The 22,812-nt window shown below is 37.5% G+C and overlaps 2 protein-coding genes across 5 annotated transcripts; both read left to right on the forward strand.

Annotated features, from left to right (window-relative positions):
- The first annotated feature begins 2,802 nt into the window (after positions 1 to 2,802).
- LOC132164122 (tRNA dimethylallyltransferase 2) lies at positions 2,803 to 12,818 on the forward strand. Of its 4 annotated transcripts, none has more exons than XM_059574546.1 (10): positions 2,803 to 3,101; positions 3,197 to 3,276; positions 4,122 to 4,190; positions 4,434 to 4,506; positions 4,578 to 4,699; positions 10,259 to 10,333; positions 10,887 to 11,309; positions 11,965 to 12,040; positions 12,173 to 12,335; positions 12,478 to 12,818. In XM_059574546.1, the coding sequence occupies exons 1-10, from the start codon at positions 2,861 to 2,863 to the stop codon at positions 12,617 to 12,619; spliced, it is 1,464 nt and encodes a 487-aa protein (XP_059430529.1). In that variant the 5' UTR covers positions 2,803 to 2,860; the 3' UTR covers positions 12,620 to 12,818. The 4 variants fall into 4 exon arrangements, with proteins under 4 accessions (XP_059430529.1, XP_059430530.1, XP_059430531.1 ...); XM_059574547.1 differs by having other exon boundaries at positions 2,804 to 3,101; positions 4,581 to 4,699; XM_059574548.1 differs by having other exon boundaries at positions 2,806 to 3,101; positions 12,173 to 12,324.
- Positions 12,819 to 21,410: 8,592 nt separating this feature from the next.
- On the forward strand, positions 21,411 to 22,404 carry LOC132164493 (dehydration-responsive element-binding protein 1B-like). The gene has a single exon (XM_059575014.1). It carries the CDS (start codon positions 21,436 to 21,438, stop codon positions 22,141 to 22,143), a length of 708 nt encoding a protein of 235 aa, XP_059430997.1. The 5' UTR covers positions 21,411 to 21,435; the 3' UTR covers positions 22,144 to 22,404.
- Positions 22,405 to 22,812: the final 408 nt, after the last annotated feature.

Genomic DNA, 22,812 nt, shown 5'->3' on the forward strand with positions numbered 1-22,812 from the left:
AGGCATATATATATATATAATATATATATGCATGAGTATATATTATATATATAAATTTATTTGATATATATATATATATATATATATAAACTTGGTGAAGAATCTAGGTAGATGGGCCTCTTTTGGTTAGGTAGCTATTTTCTCAAGTTGGTACATTGGCAAATTCAGCAGCTAACAACTGTTTTTCTTCTCATTTGGGTAACATTTTTTATGTGAATATATATATACATGCATGTGTGTATATATATATATATATAAGGTACAATATCAGTTCATATGAAGAAAAAAGATGGGTTAAATATATGTAGAGCATTTTCTTTCCCATTGAAAGGTAAATATTTTTGCTTTTATTACTTCATGTAATTAACAATGATGTTAAGTAATTAAAAACAGGCTGAATAATGTGAGAGATTATGGTAATTATATTGTTTTCTTGAAGAGGGGTGCTTGGGGTGGAAGTTTTAGCTCGTGGGAGTGGACAGTTAAGGCTCACCTATAGAAAAGAAAGAATGAGGGAGCCTTGGGGGAGAAGACAGAGTAGATGAGTTTGGCAGCAGCCAAGCTAGCTAGCTAGCTGGCTTTATCACATATCATTGCCCTTACAGCTTGGACTCACAAGAAAGAATCTCCACTTTAGTAACTTTTTTCATTTTTAATATATCAAAATAGAGAGATAAGCCATCGCCTAACTCAACTTCATCAATACATCAGAGAAACTCAATGCGATTAATACTAGATCTTGCCCAACTATATAAGAACTTTTTTGAGACCACTAAACCATCACTATCAATATATGGTTAATAATATATTATATAATAATTTCTATTAGTAGATCGGGTTCTTTGTGGTAACATAGAAATATCAAATATGTAGCTATTCATTTGGGTATGTTGTCATGGTATATATTGGTGGTGGTGGATTTGGTGATGAAGACGATAAGATGATGGCAACATGAAGGGTAATGATGGGGTATAAAAATGGTTGTGGTAGTACAATTTATACACTAAGATATTATCCCATAACATTTGAACTTGAATTTTGATGTTATGAAAAATCCCAAGTTTAGAAGTCAACATATATATATCTATATCTATTCTTTTGATATAGATATATCAAAAGAATTACTAGCTTGATATATCTAATATCTCCAAAGATAAATGATAGAGAAGTTGTTAGAAATGAGATCTGTGGGCTTGGCCTAGCCCGGCTAGGGGAGAAACATGAAAATTTAATGAATTATACAAAGAAAATACTAAGCTATGCTACTCTTAGGCTCCCTTTTTTTTCGATACAATGTTTGGCTCGTACGAAAAATTAAGGACGAAGAGGCAATGATGACATAAAACTTATTTTAGTTGAATCTTTTTCAGGCTTTTTTTTTTTAAGCAAAAAGGTTAATGGACAGGGAGACCAATTGTGGGTATTGTACCTGTGTGTGACCATAGTAGCATCAACCCGCGGGAGACTGTACAGGGACCTAAACGGCGGAAACCCTCAAGACCAATTAAGCCATAGCTTAACCGCCCGTTCCACCAGGACATCAATAGGAACCAAGGTGATTTATACTAATAAGGTTGGCATGAAAATATTTTTCAGCATTTGACTTGTAAAAATTAGTGACGATTCCGGCGGTGAACTCCGATGGCAACAGCTAACAACCTTTGACGGGAGATTTAGGTGGTAACAGAGAATGAAGTGTGAGAGACATTGTGTGCGATTGAGAAAGATAAACTTAAACTTGAAAAATAGTTAAAACAAAAAACAAAAAAAACAGAAGCCAGTTTACATAGTTTTAAAAGAAAATTTCCCGATCAACTGAAAACCTTTGCATGTGTGAGAGGTCTTTAAGATGTGGATAAGAAGAACAAGCATGGCTGCTGATTTTGGTTTGGTGGTTCGTCAATTCACAAGTAGAGGACGTGCTAACGGCCGGATTCGGTTTCTGGTCGTGGGAGGCAAGGTTGACAAATTTAAGACATCCTCAACAGATACAAATATTCTTGAGAATTTAATGAATTACACAAACGAGGGTTTTTGCAACTCCTAAAACAAATATAATTATAAAAATGGAGAAGAGGTGAAAATGCTTCCAAACACGAAGTGCAAAGCGAACATCTAGCAACTTAATGTGCACAGAAGTTGAAACATCTCAAAGACTTCAAAGCGGACCAATTCAGGATGGTTGAGAGTAAGTTGGGACCTATAACAATTTTTAACTTTTGACTCAAATAGCATTTATAAACTAAGTGGTCGGGTTGTTCAAAATTTATTTGAGCAGGTTAATTTTATAGATACTTTGGCTAACTTTGTAGATGATAGTAATATAAATAACTCTACACTGGAATAGCCATGTTGACAAAAGATTTGACTAGTGCTTAACAAATGTGTTGGGAATAGTTAAATTGATAAATAATATTTGAAATGAAATAGTGAAAATAAATACCTAAAGCGTTGATTTGAATGTGGTGCATTCTTTAAAAATAATTAGTTAAAATTTTTAAAAGGTATTCTTTAACTAAATTTTAGCTATTAAACTGGACCTGAATATTCTAAAAATATTTACAATTTAAACATTTAATTGCCTTTAATCTCAATCCCAACAATTTTTTTTTTTAAAAAAAAAAAAACTCGTGGAGAGTCTCGTAATATATGGACAAAGTTTTTTTTCAAATCAGTTTGAAAGAACTTCTTCAAACTCGGTCTATAAAAATAACGTGTATTCATTTTTTAACGAACGTACGAGATAGACGAAAAAATTATCCGACCCAATTTGGAAAATCCTAAGGGGAGCATGGTTTGGGCCCAAGTAACGTAACTGTCTACCTTACCTTGTTGTGGCGACAGACTCAGAGCGAGAGAGATGGAGAGCGCCACTGATGCACAGGGGGCCTTAAACCTAAACCCTAGCAATGTGAGACCGGAAAATGTGGAAGAGAAGCCAAAATTGGTGGTGATTATGGGTCCCACGGGCTCGGGGAAGTCAAGGCTGGCCATTGATTTGGCGTCCAACTTCCCCATTGAGATCATCAACGCTGATTCCATGCAGGTCTACCAAGGCCTGGATGTTCTCACCAACAAGGTTCCCCTCCATGAACAAAAGGGTCACTACTCTCTCTCTCTCTCTCTCTCTCTCTCTCTTCTATGCTCTTCCGTGGTTTGTGTGTGTGAAATTTACGTTTGAGTGACATGGGTGTAGGAGTGCCGCATCATCTTTTGGGGACTATAAGCCCAAACGTGGAATTCACGGCCAAGGATTTTCGAGATTCTGCTATTCCTGTAAGTTAGTTACCCCACTATTATTTGCGTTTGTTTGTTTTTCTCTGTATATCTATGATTCTAACATTTAGAACCTTTTAAGCACATAGATAAAAAAATGGTGTAAAATTAGTGTTTTGGAAAAGTTGCTGATTCATTTAGTGGCGATTTCATTGATTATTGTATCAAAGGAAGAGTGTATGCTAAGATGTACATTTTCAACATCTTATGAGACATGCTACAATACAGAATTGTAGGTAACATGTACCATATGCATGTTTTTTAGTTTATATAACTACAATTTGTAATGAATTGTTTTGCTTTTCTGCATATGTGTGTGCTTGAGCATGTTTTCTTTTCATTAAAACATCGGGTGCTGTGTTTTTGGCTCTTCAGGAATAGACAAACCATTAGAATGTTCTCTTTTTTAGTTTTAATAATGCCACCCATGATATGGGCTATTTCTATCATAAATTCGTTCTTCAAAAACTTGTTTGTTACTGGGGACTTCTTGTCATTGAAGGGGGACCAATAACTTGCTTTAGTGACCAATCACTTGTGGTTAAGTTTATATAGGCCACACCTTTCGTCAGTGCAGATCAGTGAAGTTAATCTAGAGACATAATTGGGCATTTTTTCTACTGCATTTTCATATGAACTTGGCCTTTTGTTTTTAAATATTGTAATTTATATAAATTCGGGCTATGTGCTACAAAAGCCTGTTTCTTTTTATAGTTTGTCTTTCTTTCTGCCCTTTCATTTGTTTGTATTTTCTTTTTCTTTTTCTCAAATTCTATTCTGTGTGTGTTTATTGTTTTATGGTGACCTGGATATTTATTGTATTAACTTGGCATTTGGAATTTCAGCTCATCAATGATATATTGTCTCGCAACTGCATCCCAGTCATAGTTGGGGGTACAAATTATTATATCCAGGTATGGGATTGTTTCATCCTGTTTTTTATCAGTGAAGGTGATTAAATTTGTAGTAAAGATTAATTATTGTTAAATTTTGTAATCTTCTCATGGTGTGAATCTTTGATGAGCGTGATTTTTGTGTATATTAATGCAAGAGGTTTCTCTTCTAATATATTATTACAAGTCTAAAATCAATGCTTTTACTTTCACAGCATGCTTATTCCTTTTTTTTTGCTTTGGTGGCTTGTTTATTCTATTCAGGCTCTTGTAAGTCCATTCCTCTTAGACGATTCAGCAGAAGATACTGATGAAAGCTGTTTACATGGCCCCCCTGGTAAATAGCAATCCTATAGCCTTTAACTTCCATACTTGCTTTAAATACACCTCACCTCTATAGTTTCACAGCAGAAGAACAGCAAGATAATGAGCTGGATTTTGGGAGTAACAATTTGGACTATAGTTACGACCATCTCAAAGACATTGATCCAGTTGCAGCGAACAGAATCCATCCGAATAATCATAGAAAAGTAAGGATGCCAACTTAATATGCACACTTTTCTTCTTGAAATTGTAAGCCAGGGTGTATTTACAATATACCTCTGTTGTTTGCAGTGTAAATTTGTTTTGGGGTGTAATTGACACTGTTTGTTTTTCTACAAACATCTTTCTTCCTTTACTCTCAATGGAATCAACTGTTATACCGAGGAGCATAGATAACTTGGAAGAGAGAAGAAGTAGTTCCTACTAGTTGGGCAATAATTGTAAATGAAAATTTGTTGTAGCTGTTGGCAGTAAAATGGACAGCTTGCCACATTGGTTTGCCTCAGCTAAAATAAGGCATGGCCTAGGGTAGTCCTAGCGGCTTGATCATTTTCTTTAGGCTCACCTCAATTTGGAGTTGCTGAGGGTTTGCATATCACTCTTTTATATGCTTGCATTTCAACATGGTCTCATATAAACATATAGGTTGGACTAGATGTATGAAATTATGTACATGATTTTCTAGCTATATGGGTATTGGTTCATCATTCTTATTCTGTGGCTGTTCTATTATTATTTCTTATTTATATTTTTTTTGATAAGTAATAAGAAGTTTTATTAAAAGCGTATAGGCGCCCCAAAGTACACTGGGAGTATACAACGGAAACACCTAACGAGAAGAAAAGCAAAAAAGAAAATCATCAAAAGTCATCGACAATGGAAAGACATGCGCCACCGTCCAAAGATACAAAGTATGAAAACAAGAGGCTAAGATGTCCTCCAAGGTCCCCTCAACATCCTCGAAACACCTACTATTCCTTTCTTTCCATAGACACCAAAAAAAGCAAGTGGGCACCATCTTCCAAACCGCGGCACTCCCCCTCCTCCCCGAGGACCACCAACAGGCTAGTAAATCCAAAACCCGTCTTGGCATCACCCAAGATAACCCAAACCGCCCAAAAAAAGTACACCATAGGGCATAGGCAACCTCGCAATGAAGGAGGAGATGATCCACCGTCTCCTCACTCCTTTTGCACATATAGCATCTATTTGTTACAATCACTTGTCGCTTCCTGAGGTTATCTAGGGTCAGAATTTTGCCCAAAGCCGCCGACCAAACAAAGAAACTTGCTCGTGGCGGCGCTTGTGTTCGCCACACACTCTTCCAAGGAAAGCCCCTCCCTTCGGTGCATGCCAATGAGGTGTAAAGGAGCTTGACCTTAAAGCAGCCTCTTTTGGAAGAGTTCCACCACAACCTATCTTCACACCCTCGGCTCACTCTAGTAGAATGTAACACCTGGAAGAAAGAGGCCAAAACATCCACCTCCCAATCGTGAGCCTCTCTAGCAAAACAAACGTTCCACTGAATGGACCCACCCAGCACTTCCAAGTGATCCGCAACTGAGGCGTCCTTGGCGCAAGCAATACTGAATAAGCCTGGAAAAGCTATCTTGAGAGCCGTATTACCACACCACAAGTCGTGCCAGAATCTGACCCTAGTCCCAACCCCCACCTCAAACCGAATAAACCTTTTGAAGGTATCCCACCCTTTCCAAATGTTCTTCCATAATCCCACCCCAAAAGATCCACCCGGCTCCAAAGAGCACCAACCTCCCCAAATACTACCATACTTCACCTCCACCACAGTCCTCCACCAAGAATCTCGCTCCACTCCATAGCGCCACAACCATTTCCCTAATAGGGCGCGATTGAACAACAAGATGTTCCTGATGCCCAAGCCTCCCTCCTTAATCGGGGTACAAATCTTCGACCACTTTACCATATGGTACTTGAACTCATCGTTTAAACCCCCCCAAAGGAAATCCCGCTGCAGCTTCTCAATCCGCTTTGCAACGCTCACTGGAATGGGGAATAGAGACAAAAAGTATGTAGGCAAATTGGCGAGAGTGCTCTTGATCAGCGTGACTCTTCCGCCCTTCGACAAGTACAACCTTTTCCAACCTGCCAACCGACGTTCTATCTTCTCGATAACTCCATCCCAAAGATGCTTAGCCTTACACGAGACCCCCAACGGCAAACCAAGGTACTTTACCGGCAAAGAAGCAACCCCACACCCTAGAATACCGGCTAACCTATCCACTTGCTCCACAATCCCCACTGGAATTAACTCCGACTTGGCCAAATTAACCTTCAACCCGGAGGCAGCTTCAAAGAGCAAGAAAACACTTCGCAAATAACGAAGCTGGGTGGGCAATGCCTTGCAAAAAATCAAGGTATCATCCGCAAACAAAAGGTGGGAGAGCGTAAAGTTACCAACTTGGAAACCCTCTAAGAGCCCCCCATCAACTGCTACCGAAATCATCCTACTTAAAGCTTCCATCACCAAAACAAACAGCAACGGAGACAGAGGATCCCCTTGTCTCAAACCCCTGAAACTGCTGAAGAAGCCATTAGGAGACCCATTAATCAAAATCGAGAACTTCACCGAGGAGATGCAATGTTCTATCCAAGAGCACCAAATCCCACCAAAACCACATCTCTTAAGCATGTATATCAAGAAGTCCCAATTCACATGGTCATAAGCTTTTTCCAAATCCATTTTGCAGATCACCCCCGGCTCCCCAGATCTCAGCCAACTATCAAGACATTCATTAGAAATCAAGATAGGATCTAGAATCTGCCTACCTTTGATAAAAGCACTTTGGGATTGAGAAATAATCTTATCCAAGACTACCTTCAACCTATTTGCTAGAACCTTAGCTATGATTTTGTAGATGCTTCCCACAAGGCTAATAGGCCTAAAGTCTTTGAGATTAACGGCGCCGGGAACCTTCGGAATAAGCGAGATGAAAGAAGCATTGAGACTTTTCTCAAACAGCCCTCCTGCATGAAATGCATTAAAAACCTTCATAACGTCCTCCCTCACTACTTCCCAACAAGCTTGGAAGAAAGCCATAGAAAACCCATCGGGGCCCGACGCCTTATTACCATTCATTTTAAATACAACCTTTCGAACCTCCTCCTCTTCGAACTCTCTCTCCAACCAACTAGCCTCCACCTCCGAAATAGAATCAAAGGCGATGCCATCCACCACAGGCCTCCATCGACTTTGCTCCGAAAAAGAGTTTCTGATAGAACTCAACAATGTGCTCACTAATCTCTGAGGGATCGGACGAAATATTATCCCCAATCATAAGGGTATCCAAAGTGTTCTGTCTTCTATTGGAGTTGGCTATGGAGTGAAAGAATTTTGTACACTTGTCTCCTTCTTTCAACCACATCACCCTGGACTTCTGTCTCCAACTCACCTCCTCCATAAGAGTGCAATTCTCTAATTCTCGCACCACTTCCGCCTTCCTTACAACCTCCCCCGCATCCAACGCCCTAGTTTCTTCGTTCACATCCAACACCCGAAGCTCTTCAAGCAGCTTTCTCTTATTCCTTTCAATGTTGCCGAACACCTCCTCATTCCATGTCTTCAAGTTCGCCTTCAAGGCCTTAAGCTTACAAGCAAGAACAAAACTCGGCGTACCTTGGAAGACATAGGAGTCCCACCATTGTTTCACTAGGGCCACAAAACCATCCGCTTTAAGCCACATATTTTCAAATTTGAACGGCCTCTTCCCCCATGACACCTCTCCCAACTCAAGAATGATTGGGAAGTGATCCGAGCATAGACGAGAAAGCCTCTTCTGCCTAACCCCTGGGAAACGGGCCTCCAACTGCGGGGAAATCAGAAACCGATCAATCCTTGACCACAGAGGTGGATCATTGGAAATTGACCAAGTAAACAAGCCTCCAATTAGAGGAAGATCCATCAACCCTTGTTCAAAAATGAAGTCTGAAAAGTCCATCATAGCCGAATCCAGATGTACCTCACCTGATCTTTCGCTGGCGAACCGAGTAACGTTAAAATCGCCCCCAATACACCAAGGCATATCCCACCAGCTAATCACACCCGCTAATTCCTCCCAGAGAAGCCTTCTATCCCTGCAGAAATTCGGACCATAGACTCCAGCAAAAGCCCATACAGAACGATCCCCAATATTCCTAAAAGACACCGCCAGGGTGTAGGTCCCCACACAGACGTCAACCTTCTCCACCACCCTGTTATCCCACATTATCAAAATACCACCCGAAGCCCCGCTAGAATCCAAGCAACACCACTCCACATGACTCCTCCCCCATAAGCTACGCACTATATTGCGGGACATACTCCGAATCTTGGTTTCCTGCAAACAAACAATGTCAGCCTTCCAATCTCTGAGCAAATTACTCACCCTCAACCGTTTGTCCTTCTTGTTCAACCCTCTCACATTCCAAGAAAGAATATTTAGCTTCATGAGACCACTCTATGCCCCCTCCCCTTTCTATTGCCCCGGCTAGAGCAAGCACTCCTAGTGTCATAATTTACCGAGCACTCCAAATTCCTAACCTCCCTTTTGCCTTTCGTGTCACTACTCGGATTTATTATCATCGCACTATTCCTCCGTTCCTCTTCCAAAAAAGTCAAAAGCGCTAGCAATTGCAGCTTGTGGCCCGTATACGAAATCCCCACAATCGGATAAATCTCATTAGCACATTGAATGACCCAATCCGAATAGCCCGACTCCCCAGCCGTAGGTCCATACGTGTTCAGAGGATAAGGCCCATTAACATCAAAAGGAACCTGAATTACCTCTCGGGTCTCAACCCCCCTGCTGCCCTTTCCCACCGGTTGGACATATTCACACAAATCACCACCTTCTGAGCACCCAGCTACCATATTCAGATGATCCCCATTAAGCGGAGTATCATGCCCACTATCCCCAGCACAATCTTCTATAATCTGAGAAGAACCCAGTCCTCCACGAGCCTGTATCCCTCCCATAAACCCCACACTGTGCGACCAGGGCAACAGATCCCTAACCTTAGTCCCTGGAGAATCCATTACCGAGGTCTCCGGCGATCGACACTGTCTCCGGCGACTAGAATCTTCCTCCCCACTAACCGTCGACTCCAACATCGGCGTTCCCAGAACAACGCTGGCCTTCAGACGCGACCCCACACCATTTGACATCTCTCCCGGCAAGATTCGCTTCGAGGTTTGCAGCGTCTGGCATCCATAGCACATATTTTTATTTATATATGCTGGCCTTATTCTCTCACTATGTAGCATTTCACTGGAGTCATATATCAATTGTGTTATAGGATCAAATGTTCTAATTGTTATCAAGATCATGTCCTTGATGACTCTGGTCCACACAAGAGCAGAAATACTAAGAGGAAATGTTCCCCGAAATTTTTTTTAATGCTTAAAATCAAATTTTACCCCTCGTAATTTCTTTTTTTTTAAATTTCATCCCCGTCTAGAATTTAGTTCTGCACCTGTTGGTCCATACAAAAAGAAAAGAGTATTTGAATGTCACCATGAAGTAAAGATGGCTTAACTTCAATTTACTTAAAAAACTTTTGTTATCTGATTCCACTCGCCCGGGCCAAAAAAAAGAGATAAATGTTTTAAAATATGCCTTGATGTCAGTTATTATCCAATCTTATGTAGCTTTTGCAGTCAGATATGCTTATGTTCAGATCTTGTATACATTAATGCATTATCTATCTGAAACCAATGTTGGAATTACTCTTTTTGGTTCAATCTTTTGCAGATTAGTCAATACCTCAATTTGTATGCTCGCTCTGGTGTTCCCCCTAGCGAACTTTTTCAGGAAAAGACTGCTGAGGTTTGTAATATTGATTTGTATTTATTTGGTCATAATTGTGTCAAGTTGTCGTGATTCTCAAAAAGGCTTTATATATTGCAATGCAGAGGAGTTAATTTCTAGTACTTTTTTCTTTCTTTCTTTTCTTCTTAAGCTGTAGTTTTAGCACCCTTGAGACATCTTCACCTATAATTTTAGTGTGTTTTCCTCTTATCTGGTCTATGAGCTGATTGTTATACTGTTGGTGCATTGCAACCAAATATTTCCCTTGGTAAATTTTGTCCAATGGATACTGCAATTGCATGTACCTGCCAACAAAGTTAAAATGGTGTACATAGCCTAAGATGCTTCTGGTTACTCAAGGATTCATGTGCATAAGATATTATAGTTTACTTCAATTCTGTCAGATTGATGTTTGTGGCTTGTTGTAAATTTATTCTTCTTTTCAAAATTTGCAGTCTGATTAGATCAATGTCCAGCGACATTTTTTTTTTCTTGTTCTGATGAGGAGATACAAACAAATATGGCCTACATGCTTTTGAATTCTGTTAATATCTTACATGTGGCAGGGCAGAACTGGGGTCGAGTTGATAATTTTAGATACAATTGCTGTTTTATATGTGTGGATTCTTCTCTCCCTGTATTGGACCGGCATGTGGAACAAAGAGTTGATTGCATGATAGAAGCTGGATTGCTTAATGAAGTCGTGGACATTTACAGACCAAATGCAGATTATACTCGTGGTCTGAGACAAGCCATAGGTGTTCGGGAGTTTGAAATTTTTTTGAGAGATTGTACTTTCGAAGGCAAGGGTGATGAAGAAAGTGATTCAACTGATTGGTCCCTCTCCGTGAAGTCAATCAATGAGGATAACAGAGTGTTGATGGAGAATATTGGGGTTATCTTGGATCTCTTCAATGATAAGCAGCCCAAAATTCTGCTAAAACAAGCCATTGAGAGAATGAAATTAAACACCAGAAGACTTGTTCATCGTCAAGTTAGTATAGTTTATAACTGTTTCATGAATTTCTTAGATATGTATTCCTATGAAATTACGGTTTTCTTTCCTAGTAGATTTGCAGTTGCTATATTTCCCAATAGATTTACAGTTCCTATGAAAATCAGTCGTGTTATATTTGTGTCACATATAGATCATGAGGTATTCACGTATGTCATGGTCAAGTCCTTGGTTATTGATTAAACTCTCTAATTGTGCCTAAGTACTGAAAGAGAAATATTTGCCCCACTTCTAGATGTGTCATGGTGGATTTCCTTCACCCATAGTCATTCCTTCAGATATTCCAATGTTCTCTCCCTAAGAATTTTCAGTTGTGTAATTAACTTTGTCATCCTTGATTAGGATTAAACATGTTACAGGGAAGAAATGAGTTTCAAGCTATCTCTGTGCCCAGAACCAATCTAGCAGTTCTATAGCTGTTGACCCATGTGAATTCTTTATTATTAATATATCTTTACTTTCTTTATATACCTATTTGTTTTGAGGAGTAAAGATGTCCTAATAGATTGCATAGATTGAGTGAATCCGAATAGTAAGTGCCAGTCCTGAACATATCAGCATGGTAGTAGTTTGGCAGTTTTATGATCACAGATCAAGGCAAAGCTTTAAGTAATACAAGTTTGTTTTCATACAGAAAAGGAGGCTAAATCGGCTGCAAACATTGTTTGGATGGAACATACATATTGTTGATGCAACGGAATCCATATCATGTATGCCTACTATACACCTTTTTTTTTTTTTTTTTTTTTTTTTGGTTTCTATTCTGCTGTACAATTATGTTTTCGCATTGGAAACATATCTGCCAGATCTTCTGAATTGAATTGAATGTTCTCATATTCTAGGCAAGTCAGATGATTTATGGGCTTCACGAGTGGTCGAACCCGCAGCAAAAATTATTAGATCTTTCCTTGATGAGAATGGTAGCTCAATGGCTCAAAATAGGATGAGTGAGAAATTAATCCAGAGGGACTTGTGGACTCAATATACATGCAAGGTCAGCAATATGTGAGACACTTTCTGGGATATCATTCCTGTTTGCTCCTGTTGCCATATGTTTTAGTGCTATCATTCTTCTTGTGTTTAAATCAGCTAGCTCTCCAGACGTGATTAAGGCATGTTTTATGATTTTTTTCTTTCCATTTGGTAGGCTTGTGGGGATCAAGTGCTTAGAGGATTACATGAATGGGAACAACACAAACAGGGGCGTTGTCATCGTAAACGTATTTCGCGGCTTAGGAAGTCTCGAGGTTTTTACTTGCAGGAGCAGCAACATCCCTGACTGTAGCTAGAAACCTTGAATGTTCAGTATCATGATTATCATCCATCCCTTCCTTTCAAGGTGGTATATTTGTTGTTCATGGTTGGATGACATTGAACGGCATGAACAGGGATGCTGTGAGATTGTAGAGGATTGCCATGGAAGTACCATACATATGGATAACAGTTGAGGTGAAAACTGTTTTCTTTTTAATAGTGATAATTGCCAATGATTGCTATACGATAACATTTCAACCATTGCATTCTAAACCAATGGCTGAGATTTGAAGAAAATTATTCTCACTTGAATTGAAGAAAATTCTTCTTAAGTGAGATTCTAGGTGCATCAGACAAGATGGGTTTGAGATATAAGGCAAGTGGATAATTCACGTGAATAGCATTGGAAAATCGTGTGGTACTAATAGTAGTAGTATAATGACACGACCTGTCAAGTCTATACCAATAGGCTTGCTAGTTTTGCCTAGGGCTAGGAAAACGGGTTGGCGGGTCAACCCGTTTATGACCTATAATGACTTGTCACCCTTTTAGTATAAACCCAAACACGACCCATTTAGCTAAATGGGTCACCCCCTAAACCCGGACTCGACACAACAAAATTAGCGGGTTACAATGTCAATCCAGAGAAAAAATCAGAGCAAGAGAGAGAGAGATATCGAAGACGTTGCCTCATTCCCTCTAATCTTGTTCCTCTCAGTTTCTCTCGTTCTCTTCAAAATACTCAAGAACCCTAGCAGTAGCCCCCATTCTTATAAGCTTAACTCGTTTTCAAGCTTGAACCCTAGTTCTTGTTACGGTTTTGTGATTTTTCTTCTCCTTGGAAATCTACGTGAAAATGAGGCCGATTTTGAGAGTGAGAAGGAGAGGGAGAAAGAGACGCGAGCTAAGAGAGGGATGCAGCGGTGGCGAGAGAGGGAGGCGGCTGAGAGTGAGAGGGAGAAAGAAAGTAAGGTTTTAGGTTTAGGCTTTTAGCTTTTTAGGGTTTTTTCTTGTGTTTTTATTTTTTATTTTTTTAATAATTTAAACGGGTGTGGCGGGTTACCCATGGGTCACCCGCATGTTGACCCGCCAAGAACAAAATAAACGGGTTGACCCGTTTATGACCCAAACCTGTTAAGGGTAAACCTAAACCCGATAACTTTGTGTCAGGTTCACAGATCGTGTCAAAATTGCCAACCCTAGTTTTGCCTCCATTTTTTTTTTAATTTTTTAATTTTTTATTTTGTAGATGAGCTAGTACCATACCAAAACAAACCAGAAACAGTACTAGTAAAAAAACACACGGCCTATTAAAAAAAATAAAAAAGGCTTCAAAACACTAGTAAGATGGATATTTGCCACTAGCAAGGGAAAGATCTACCAAGGGATACAAATCAGTGGGAAAGCTGGTGGTAGCGGCCCAATGAGCAATGTTGTAAGCATGTCTGTTCGCGTTTCTATCAATCTTGGTAGCAGTCTAACTGTCAAAGGAGCTGAGAAGACCAAGAGTAAAAGAAACAATGGGGGCAATTCTCCAATTGGTGGTGATGTGTGGTTTTTATAACCAAAGAATGACAGATAAAGAAGCTCCAGGTGCTGACAGTGTAGTGCTTTGAGGAGGGCTGTGATGGTGGAGTGAGTTTGTTTGGAGAGGAGCAAAGGGTTTGGCTTGGAATCATTGTGGACTTTTGTTCTTTCTAGCCATTCATATTAGATCAATGGAATTTGCAGCAAAAAGTTGGAAATGATGAGAGGATTCAGTTGCATGCCTCATAAAATTTGAAGGTCTAATAATGATCTTAATCATGTCAATGATATTTAGTCCCACTTAAAAGTATCCAGAGGCAAAGGAGACATCCTTCAAACTACTCTAGCAAGTTGACAAGTGTGGAAGAGATGTTGGTATGTTTCAATGGAAGTGTCACAAAGAGGGCAATATATATGAACAAGCTTCATCGATAAATTGAGAAAAGGGGCTATAAGGCTGGTTAAGGTTAAGGATGTTTTGGATAGTTTGTATGTAGGAGTGTACAAGCTTTTGCAATTAACGGTTATTGGTTAAAACCGCTAACCGCTAACCGCAACCACTTAAGGCGGCTATTGGATTTTAATAATCGCAATCACTCTACTTAGGCGGTTAGCAGTTATTCAAACCAATAATCGGCGGTTTTTACTGCTTTTATTTTTTTATTTGGGCTTTTTGAGGTGTTTTGGGCCTTCATTGTGCCTAATTTTTTAGCTTATTTTAAATAGTTTTGAGTCAAAGTGTTCCCAAAAACAATGAATATGATGAAACCCTATCCCTAACTTGCATTTAAAACGACGTCATTTTAATGTTATATTCTTAATATAAAATATATATTTATATTATTATATATAAGAGTAGACAGTTAGCAAATATTAACTGTTTTTTTTTTCTACCCTAAAACCGCTAACTACCCCACCCTAAGCAGTTAGCAATTTTTTATAACCGCAGTTATGTGGTTAGGGGTTGTAGAGGGATTATAACCTCCTCATTTTAACACCCCTATTTGTATGGGGTGTGGGCTGCTATTTTTGCTAAAGAAGGGGATAAGGGCAGTGAAAGTGTGGTTTATTTCTTTCTCGGAAGAAGTCTTGCACAAGTTTGATGACATCCCCTTCGATTATGTGTAGCAGTGTTTGTAGAAGAGACTAGTCATGCCATCAGGGCATGGGGCTTTTAGGTGACCAGATTAGGCCTTTAATTACTCTAGCTTTGTGGTTTGTGTATTAAATTATTAATTATGTTTTTGCTACAAGAAGATAATAATATATTTAAAAATCAAAATAGCAAAGTAAAAGTAAAAATCAAAGAATAATATATTGAGGGCATTACACCCTCTTCTTTAAAGGCAACTGCTGAGTGGCCAAGAGTCACCACACACAAAAGAGGGGAGAGGCAGTAACCCTAAAATAAATTTAGGAAAAATTTCACAAAACTCTCTTAATTTTTACCCATTTTGAAATTACATTTCGAACTTAAAAAAACTCTCAATTTAAGGTATCGAACTTTTAATTTTTTGCAATGTCCCACTTCTATTAAATATTTTCAAAATTCCCAAAATACCCATATTTTTTATAACAAAAATAAAATAAAAAGTTACAAAGATTAGGCATTGGTCAGGATTTAATGAAATTGGAAAATAAAAAAATACCTACACCTGAATCTTTGTAACCGTTTATTTTATTTTATTTTTATTAAAAATAGGGGTATTTTGAGAATTTTAAGAATATTTAACGAAAAATTCTAACGGATGAGGACATTGTAAGAAATTGAAAGTTCGAAATCTTAAATTGAGAGTTTTTGAACTTCGAAATAGTAGTTTTAAAATGAGTGGAGGTTCAAAATGGGTTTTCTAAAGTTGTAAATTTATAATTTGAATTTAACTTCAATGCAGTAACAGCACAAAAGCGGTCTTCTGCAACCCCCTAATAGGCGATTGACACATCACCTAGAGCACAAAAAATCACAAAACTCCTACGGCCTAAAACACTAAATTTTTCCTTATTTCTTTCTTCTTCCTCCTTCCATTTCTTCTTCTCTCCCATTTCTTCCTTCCTGCCAATAACTCCGCTCCCATTTCTTCTTCTTCCTTATCCTTGTCATTTAACAGGGAAAGAGAGATCCGGTGGATCTCTTTAAGGTGATAAAATCCCTAAAGAGTTAACCTTCCCTTCTAAGATTTAGTCTTGAATCAAAAAATTAAGTTTTGAAGCATTAGAATCTGATTTTGAGGTTGGGTTTGCGTTTCCAGTTGGATTTGGCCGGCGATGAAGAAGAAAAGGGCTGCTGTTTTGAGAACGTCTAGAGAAGAAGGGACTGCAAAATAATTATGCCTTTTCAATCCTACTATTTAAGATAAATTTAGCTTAGGTGTCAAAAATGTATTAAAGGCTATAAAATAAGCATTTTATGCACCAACCACATGGTAAAAGCTCTCTTATAATTTATGTTAGATTGCGACGTGTCGATATATCATGAACGTTATTATTAAATAATCACGTGACATTGATTTTCCTTACAAATGGTAACTGAAGACCACTTTTACATAGAAATGTATTCTTTTATTGTTTTTTCTTAGAAAAAAACCAAAGTGATTTGATAGTTTTCCCTTTTTCTTTTTCTTTCTTCTTCTTCTTCTTCATCTTCTTTAAGGGCCATACATTTAAAGTGAAGTCTTTGGTGGTCACGTTTTGCCATGCTTAAAGTGCTCTCTTCTTTAATCACGCGTTGGTCACGGAAAAAAGAATAAAAGTTACAAAAATATGGTTGACGCATGACTTTATTGCTAAAATATCTCTTCCATGTTCAATAAAATATTATTTTATTGCTAAAATATCTCTTCCATGTTCAATAAAATATTATTTTCTAAGTCTCGTATCTCATATAACTACGTGTAGCAGTATTGCACGTTTTCCATTAACTATTTATAAAGTATTAATTATTTCCACATCAACAATCAACTTCTGAAACCCCCTCTTTCTATTTTTTATTTTATTTTTCAAAATTTTTGGTAAAAGAAAAACCTTTTTTTATATGACTTGATTAATTAAGCACTGAATTAAACACCCCTCTCTCTCTCTCTCTCTCTCTGATCTCTCTCCCCTAATCTACATTACAAAGTGTTTAATACGAATACTTAAGTATTCATGTTAAAAAAATTTATATTATGTTGAATAAAAATCTATCAGAAGAATTAATTAATTAACCATAACAATATTGTCCAATAAATTCGATTGGTGAAAAATTAAAACATATACTTCTTTCTACATCAAATTTGCTTTCTTGTAATTTGGATATTTTAAGATAATAATTCGCATTCTGTATATTTTAAACTAATAAAGAACGTAACTTACAACAAAGTGCAATAGTTTAACAAGGCCAACTTTCACCTTATAAAGTTTGAAGGAATATGGAAAATTACGTTTTACCCCTCTCAAAGTTGACAACGTTTTTCAATTCGAACACTAAAGTTTCAATTTTTGCAATCCACCCTCACAAAGTTTCAATTTTTTTCAATTTGACTAATATTATCTCAAAATTTACATATTACCCCTAATTTTAAAACAAATTTGGGGGTGCAAAAATGGTCATAGCCATGGCCAAAGGGGTGGTTACGGCCACTCCGATTTTTTTAAAAAAAAAATTTTATAAAAAATAAAAAATTATGGGCAATATGAGAAGTTTTGGATACAATTTGTCAAATTACAAAAATTTGAAACTTTGGAGGGGTGAATTGCAAAAATTAAAACTTTGGTGTTCAAATTGAAAAACGTTGTCAACTTTAGGAGATAAATTGTCATTTTTTCGAAGGTATAAGTATAAAAAATATGTTAACTTTGAAGGGTTAAGTGTGATTTCCCCGCTATTAATCATGTTTTCTCATTGTTAGTGCAATATTAAAAGATACACTATTTTATTTTTTAATATTATTCATGATTGTCTCCTGTTTATTTCTTAAAATTTTAAAAGATACAATATTAAAAGATAGTTTTTTTTTTCTTTCTTTCTTTTTCCTTTCTTTTGAATTTTAAAACTTAAAGTCCCTTGACTCGCAGAGTCTCCTTCCAATTCCAACCATGTTATTGGAATTCAACGTGAGAGTTGTAACTTTCTTTTTGAACAACGAAATGATGAACACGTGGATCATTTAAATAACATAAAATAATTATCGATAACAAATATAATACACACACTGAAGTAGCAGCTAGCACTTTCATAACCTAAAAAGTCTTTTATCATTATTGCATGCCGATAAATTCTATCGTTGGTCCCATTAATTAGGAGATCGCAATGTGAGTATTTATTAAGCTTTTATAATTCTTGATATCTAAATTTTATCAACCCTAGTTTTGTCTTATATATACTGTTACTTATTCATTTCCCACCGCGTCAGGTATGCATGCAATTAGAGTTGTCAATTATTGACATGGTTCGCAAACTCGATGTGATCGAACTTAATATGAAATTAAATTGTTAGGGTTGATAAGTTATGATTGATCTATATGATTTTATACTCATATCTTGATACAACCCGAATCTAACACGCATGACAATTTTTAATATAACTTATGAATCCAACACAAAACCATGCACTACAAAATTAGAGAGTTAGAGGGTCGGGTTAAGATTGACCTATAATTTTATATCCAGACAACTCGAACTTGACACACGAACACAAATTATTACTCCTACATGCAACTGAACTAGGTTAACTGTTGACTGAGGTGATGTAAAAAAAACTATAAAATTTTTATGTAATTTTTTCAACTACTTAGATTTAATTTTATTCTTTTTTTTTTTATGAAAATTTTAAAATTAAATTTTGATCGTTTAAAAGACTATATATATATATAGCTTTGAATGGGTGGAAAAGGAATCAGAAAAAGACGAACCTTTGGTTGATGAACTTCAACCGGATATATAATATATTGCCGTAAATGATACTCTACCTGGCCTACAAGATGACTGGTCTCATCCATTTTAAAGAAGACTGACTTCAATTGGGATATTTTTTATGTTTTGATATGCCCGCGCAAGGAGATAAGAATTTGATCTAGTCATAATTTTCAGCCTATTAAATTATTCCTTGGAGAATACGTTGGGACATACATAAGACACAAAAAAACAATACTACAAAGGGAGAATGGAGATCTCGAGCTAACTAAATTTGGAACCAATACCTTTTAAGATGTTTTTGGCACTGCAATTTTATAGACAAAAAATATGATTTTAAGTTAATTCGCAGAAAATAGATTGTTTGCAATTGTATTTTTTAAAAATTGCGATTTAAAAATGTAAATTTTTTAAGTTTTCAAATCCCAGGCGAAGAGGTAATTTTTTTATTTTTTTTAAATACACAATTTTAAAGGGCAAACTGTAATTTTGCCAAACGCTATAATGAACTGCGTATTTAAAAATCACGTTTTCTAATTACATATTTTGAAATCGCAAACTCAAACCGAGAATTTCAATTTTAGGCTTTCTTGGTTTTAAGGTAAAACTTCTTTTGAAAATGTTTTGTTTTTTAAAAAAAAAAAAATTCTTGAAGTGTTCGGTACGAACGAAAATTCTCAGCCAAACTAAAATTATTTTTAGTTGACCAGAAAAACCTTCTTAGCTTAGAATTGTTTTCTTCTTTTAAGTTCAAACCATTTTTTAAGTTCACGCTCTTTCGTACCATTCATTCCAAAAGTTGCCGACGGTCGCTTTTTTCCTCTAAGAATCAAACGTCATAACATATTTTCAGCAAAAATAATAATAAAAAAAAAAATGATTTCAGGTGAAGAGGAAATTAATGTGGTGGCGGGTGGTGGTGGTTCTCTACTTCTCTCTCACCTACGCGGTACGGGGTATCCCTCTTCAGAAATATCTGACACAGATATTTGTAGACAGACAGACGACAATGAAAGATATTTTGGGCACAGCGTAATTAAATGTTGTCAGAGGGTTGGAATTAATAGTGGGAATTCACTGCATGCACGCAATCCTGTTTTATGGCTGCATTAGACTTACAATGGAGAAATTAAACAACATTTCCACACAACAGAGAAAGATCGAGAAAAGCTAGCTGTGTCGACAACGTATATTATACAGGTGGGTGCCACTGCCATCAAATTTTGTGTGTTGATCGACCTCTATTTCACACATGAAATGTGCAACCATTTTAAGAGCGACGTGTGTACGTAGTGGATATTTGGGGTTGGCTTTGTCGACAAAATTAAAAAGAGGTGCATCGTACGTAGGGACTAGCTAGCTAGGAAGTTTTCAGCTCTTTAATTTCTGGTTTTGGCTAAAAGCTGAGTCTTTTGTGCTGGTTTTCTCACTGTTTTGTGGCCCACAATATCGACAAAGGACTGGAGATGTTTTGATGAGTCTTTAATTTAGGCAGGAAATAGTGGTGGGAACATGTTGTTTTTTGAGATGAATCTAGCTAGTTAGGGATGTAAATGAAGGGAGTTTGTTCATGAACAATTCGAGGTCCGGATCCGTTCATGTAGGTGGGATCGAGCTCGGATCATTTAATAAATGAGCAAGGTTTGAACATTAATAGATCTCAACCCGAATCGTTTAGTTCATTTAGGTCTCGTTTATATATATGTTAATGTTATAAATGTTGTGTACATCATGTGCTATATACATGTCTAGGTTTAATATTATTATTATTTTTTTTTTCAAAACAATTGTAATATGAAACTTTATTAAGATATATATTAAAAAAAAGCTAACAAAGAATAGAACAAAGAAAAAAAAAATGAGGTTCATTGGGTAGCTGGCCACTCTTCAAAAACTTATTTTGGAACACTGTTGAATCACCATTCAACAATTAGGGCTTAAGCGGATAAAAAAGAGTAGAGTCAGCAAAGGATAAGGTGTACGTGAGTAGAGTCAACAAAGAATAAGGTGTGAAGCCAATTTCAGATCATGTACGTTCCGAGTGGAATAATTATGGGGTTGAAGGTTAAAAAAAATAAAAAATAAAAATAAAAAACTTAAATTATAAATTTTGTGGTGCACAAATATACATTAGTTAGGTGGTCCGGTCCATGCATTAAACACACAGTACTGTGTAGGACTTTACAATAATAATAATGAAATTGAGGTATATATCAAATTTGGGACCATTTATAGTAACCAATTCACACGTTCTCTTTCAACTCCTCATTCCCATATTTTTCACGTGTCAACCCGCGTGCTCCTCGTGTTCTTTTGTACGGTTGCTGGATTCTCATGTTCCATGACTCTCTTTTTATCTCTCGCACACTCCACTCTCTCTAATTGCTAAACCCTTCTTCACCCTTCTCTCTCTCTCTCTCTCTCTCTAAGATAATGGAATCTTCATCTTCATCTTCATCTTCATCTTCATCTTCACCTTCCTGCTTGAGCCAAATTCATCCATGCAGCCCAAGCAACCCTAATTATCCATCACAAGCGTCGACATGTGCATCGCACAAGCGAAAGGCGGGGAGAAAGAAATTCAAAGAGACACGCCACCCAATATACAGAGGTGTCAGGCAAAGAAACGGTCAAAAATGGGTCTGTGAAGTACGTGAGCCGAGCAAGAAGACAAGAATATGGGTAGGCACCTTTCCCACCCCGGAAATGGCCGCTAGGGCACATGACGTGGCCGCCTTGGCCCTACACGGAGATTTAGCCGCCCTCAATTTTCTCGACTCGGCTTGGCTTCTTCCGCGAGCCGACTCATCTTCTCCCAAGGATATACAAGCGGCCGCCTCCGCTCTTCTAAGAGATAAGAGGCTTCTTGAAGCTTCTGATTTGGTGAAGGTGCATTGTGTAGAGAGCAAAAAGAAGGTTCTGAAGCCTTTGTCGTCGTTGGATGTTTTGTGCGGTGAGAGCTCTGAGGATGTTCCTAAGCAGCCTAGGTCCACGTTTTTCTTGGACGAGGAGGCATTGTTCAATATGCCCGGTTTGTTGGACAGCATGGCAGAGGGCTTGATTCTTACACCACCAGCCATGCGAAGAGGATTTGATTGGGATGACATGGCTGCTGACATGGACTTAACTTTATGGCACTGACCTTTTTTATTTTTATTTTTTATGAATAAGATTAATGTAAACTAAATAAATGATAAAAATAATTCTTCTTCCCATCTTTCACTCGTCTCCATATAGTGAATAAGTGAATCTACCATTGAATTTTTGTGAGATTCGCATGAGTCCACAAATCCAATAGTAGATTCATTGAATTTGCAAAAAAAAAGATGGTTGGAAGAAGGTTGAGAAAATGATATGTACTATGCCTATGTAAACTATTATTAGCTAGGAAAAAGGATGATGCTTATTGCGGGATTGGAATCCCCGGCAATACCCATTAAATTGCCCATCAATTTTTTTTTTTTTAAATCCTGGCCATCCATTTTCATCTAACAACTAAAAATTCACAACGTGTCCCACTTAATATAAAATAATAAAATATTATTTAAATTTTAAAAATAAATATAAAATTTTAAAAAAATTAAAAAAAAAATTATTATTAAAAAACATGACGTGGTTCGGCCACCTCATTTTCCCCCTAGGGAGTGGCCGGCCACCCCAGCTCAGTCTAGGGGTGGCGTCGGCCACCCCCAAAGGCTGGTTGGAGGTGGCCGGAGCCACCCCATGGCACCAAGGGGTTGCCGATCCACCCCCTGGGGCCCGGAGCCACCCCCAAGGACCGGTCCCTAAGGCCCAGGGGGTGGTTTGGCC

This window comes from Corylus avellana, chromosome ca10 (assembly GCF_901000735.1).
Source record: "Corylus avellana chromosome ca10, CavTom2PMs-1.0".
Lineage (NCBI taxonomy): Eukaryota > Viridiplantae > Streptophyta > Magnoliopsida > Fagales > Betulaceae > Corylus > Corylus avellana.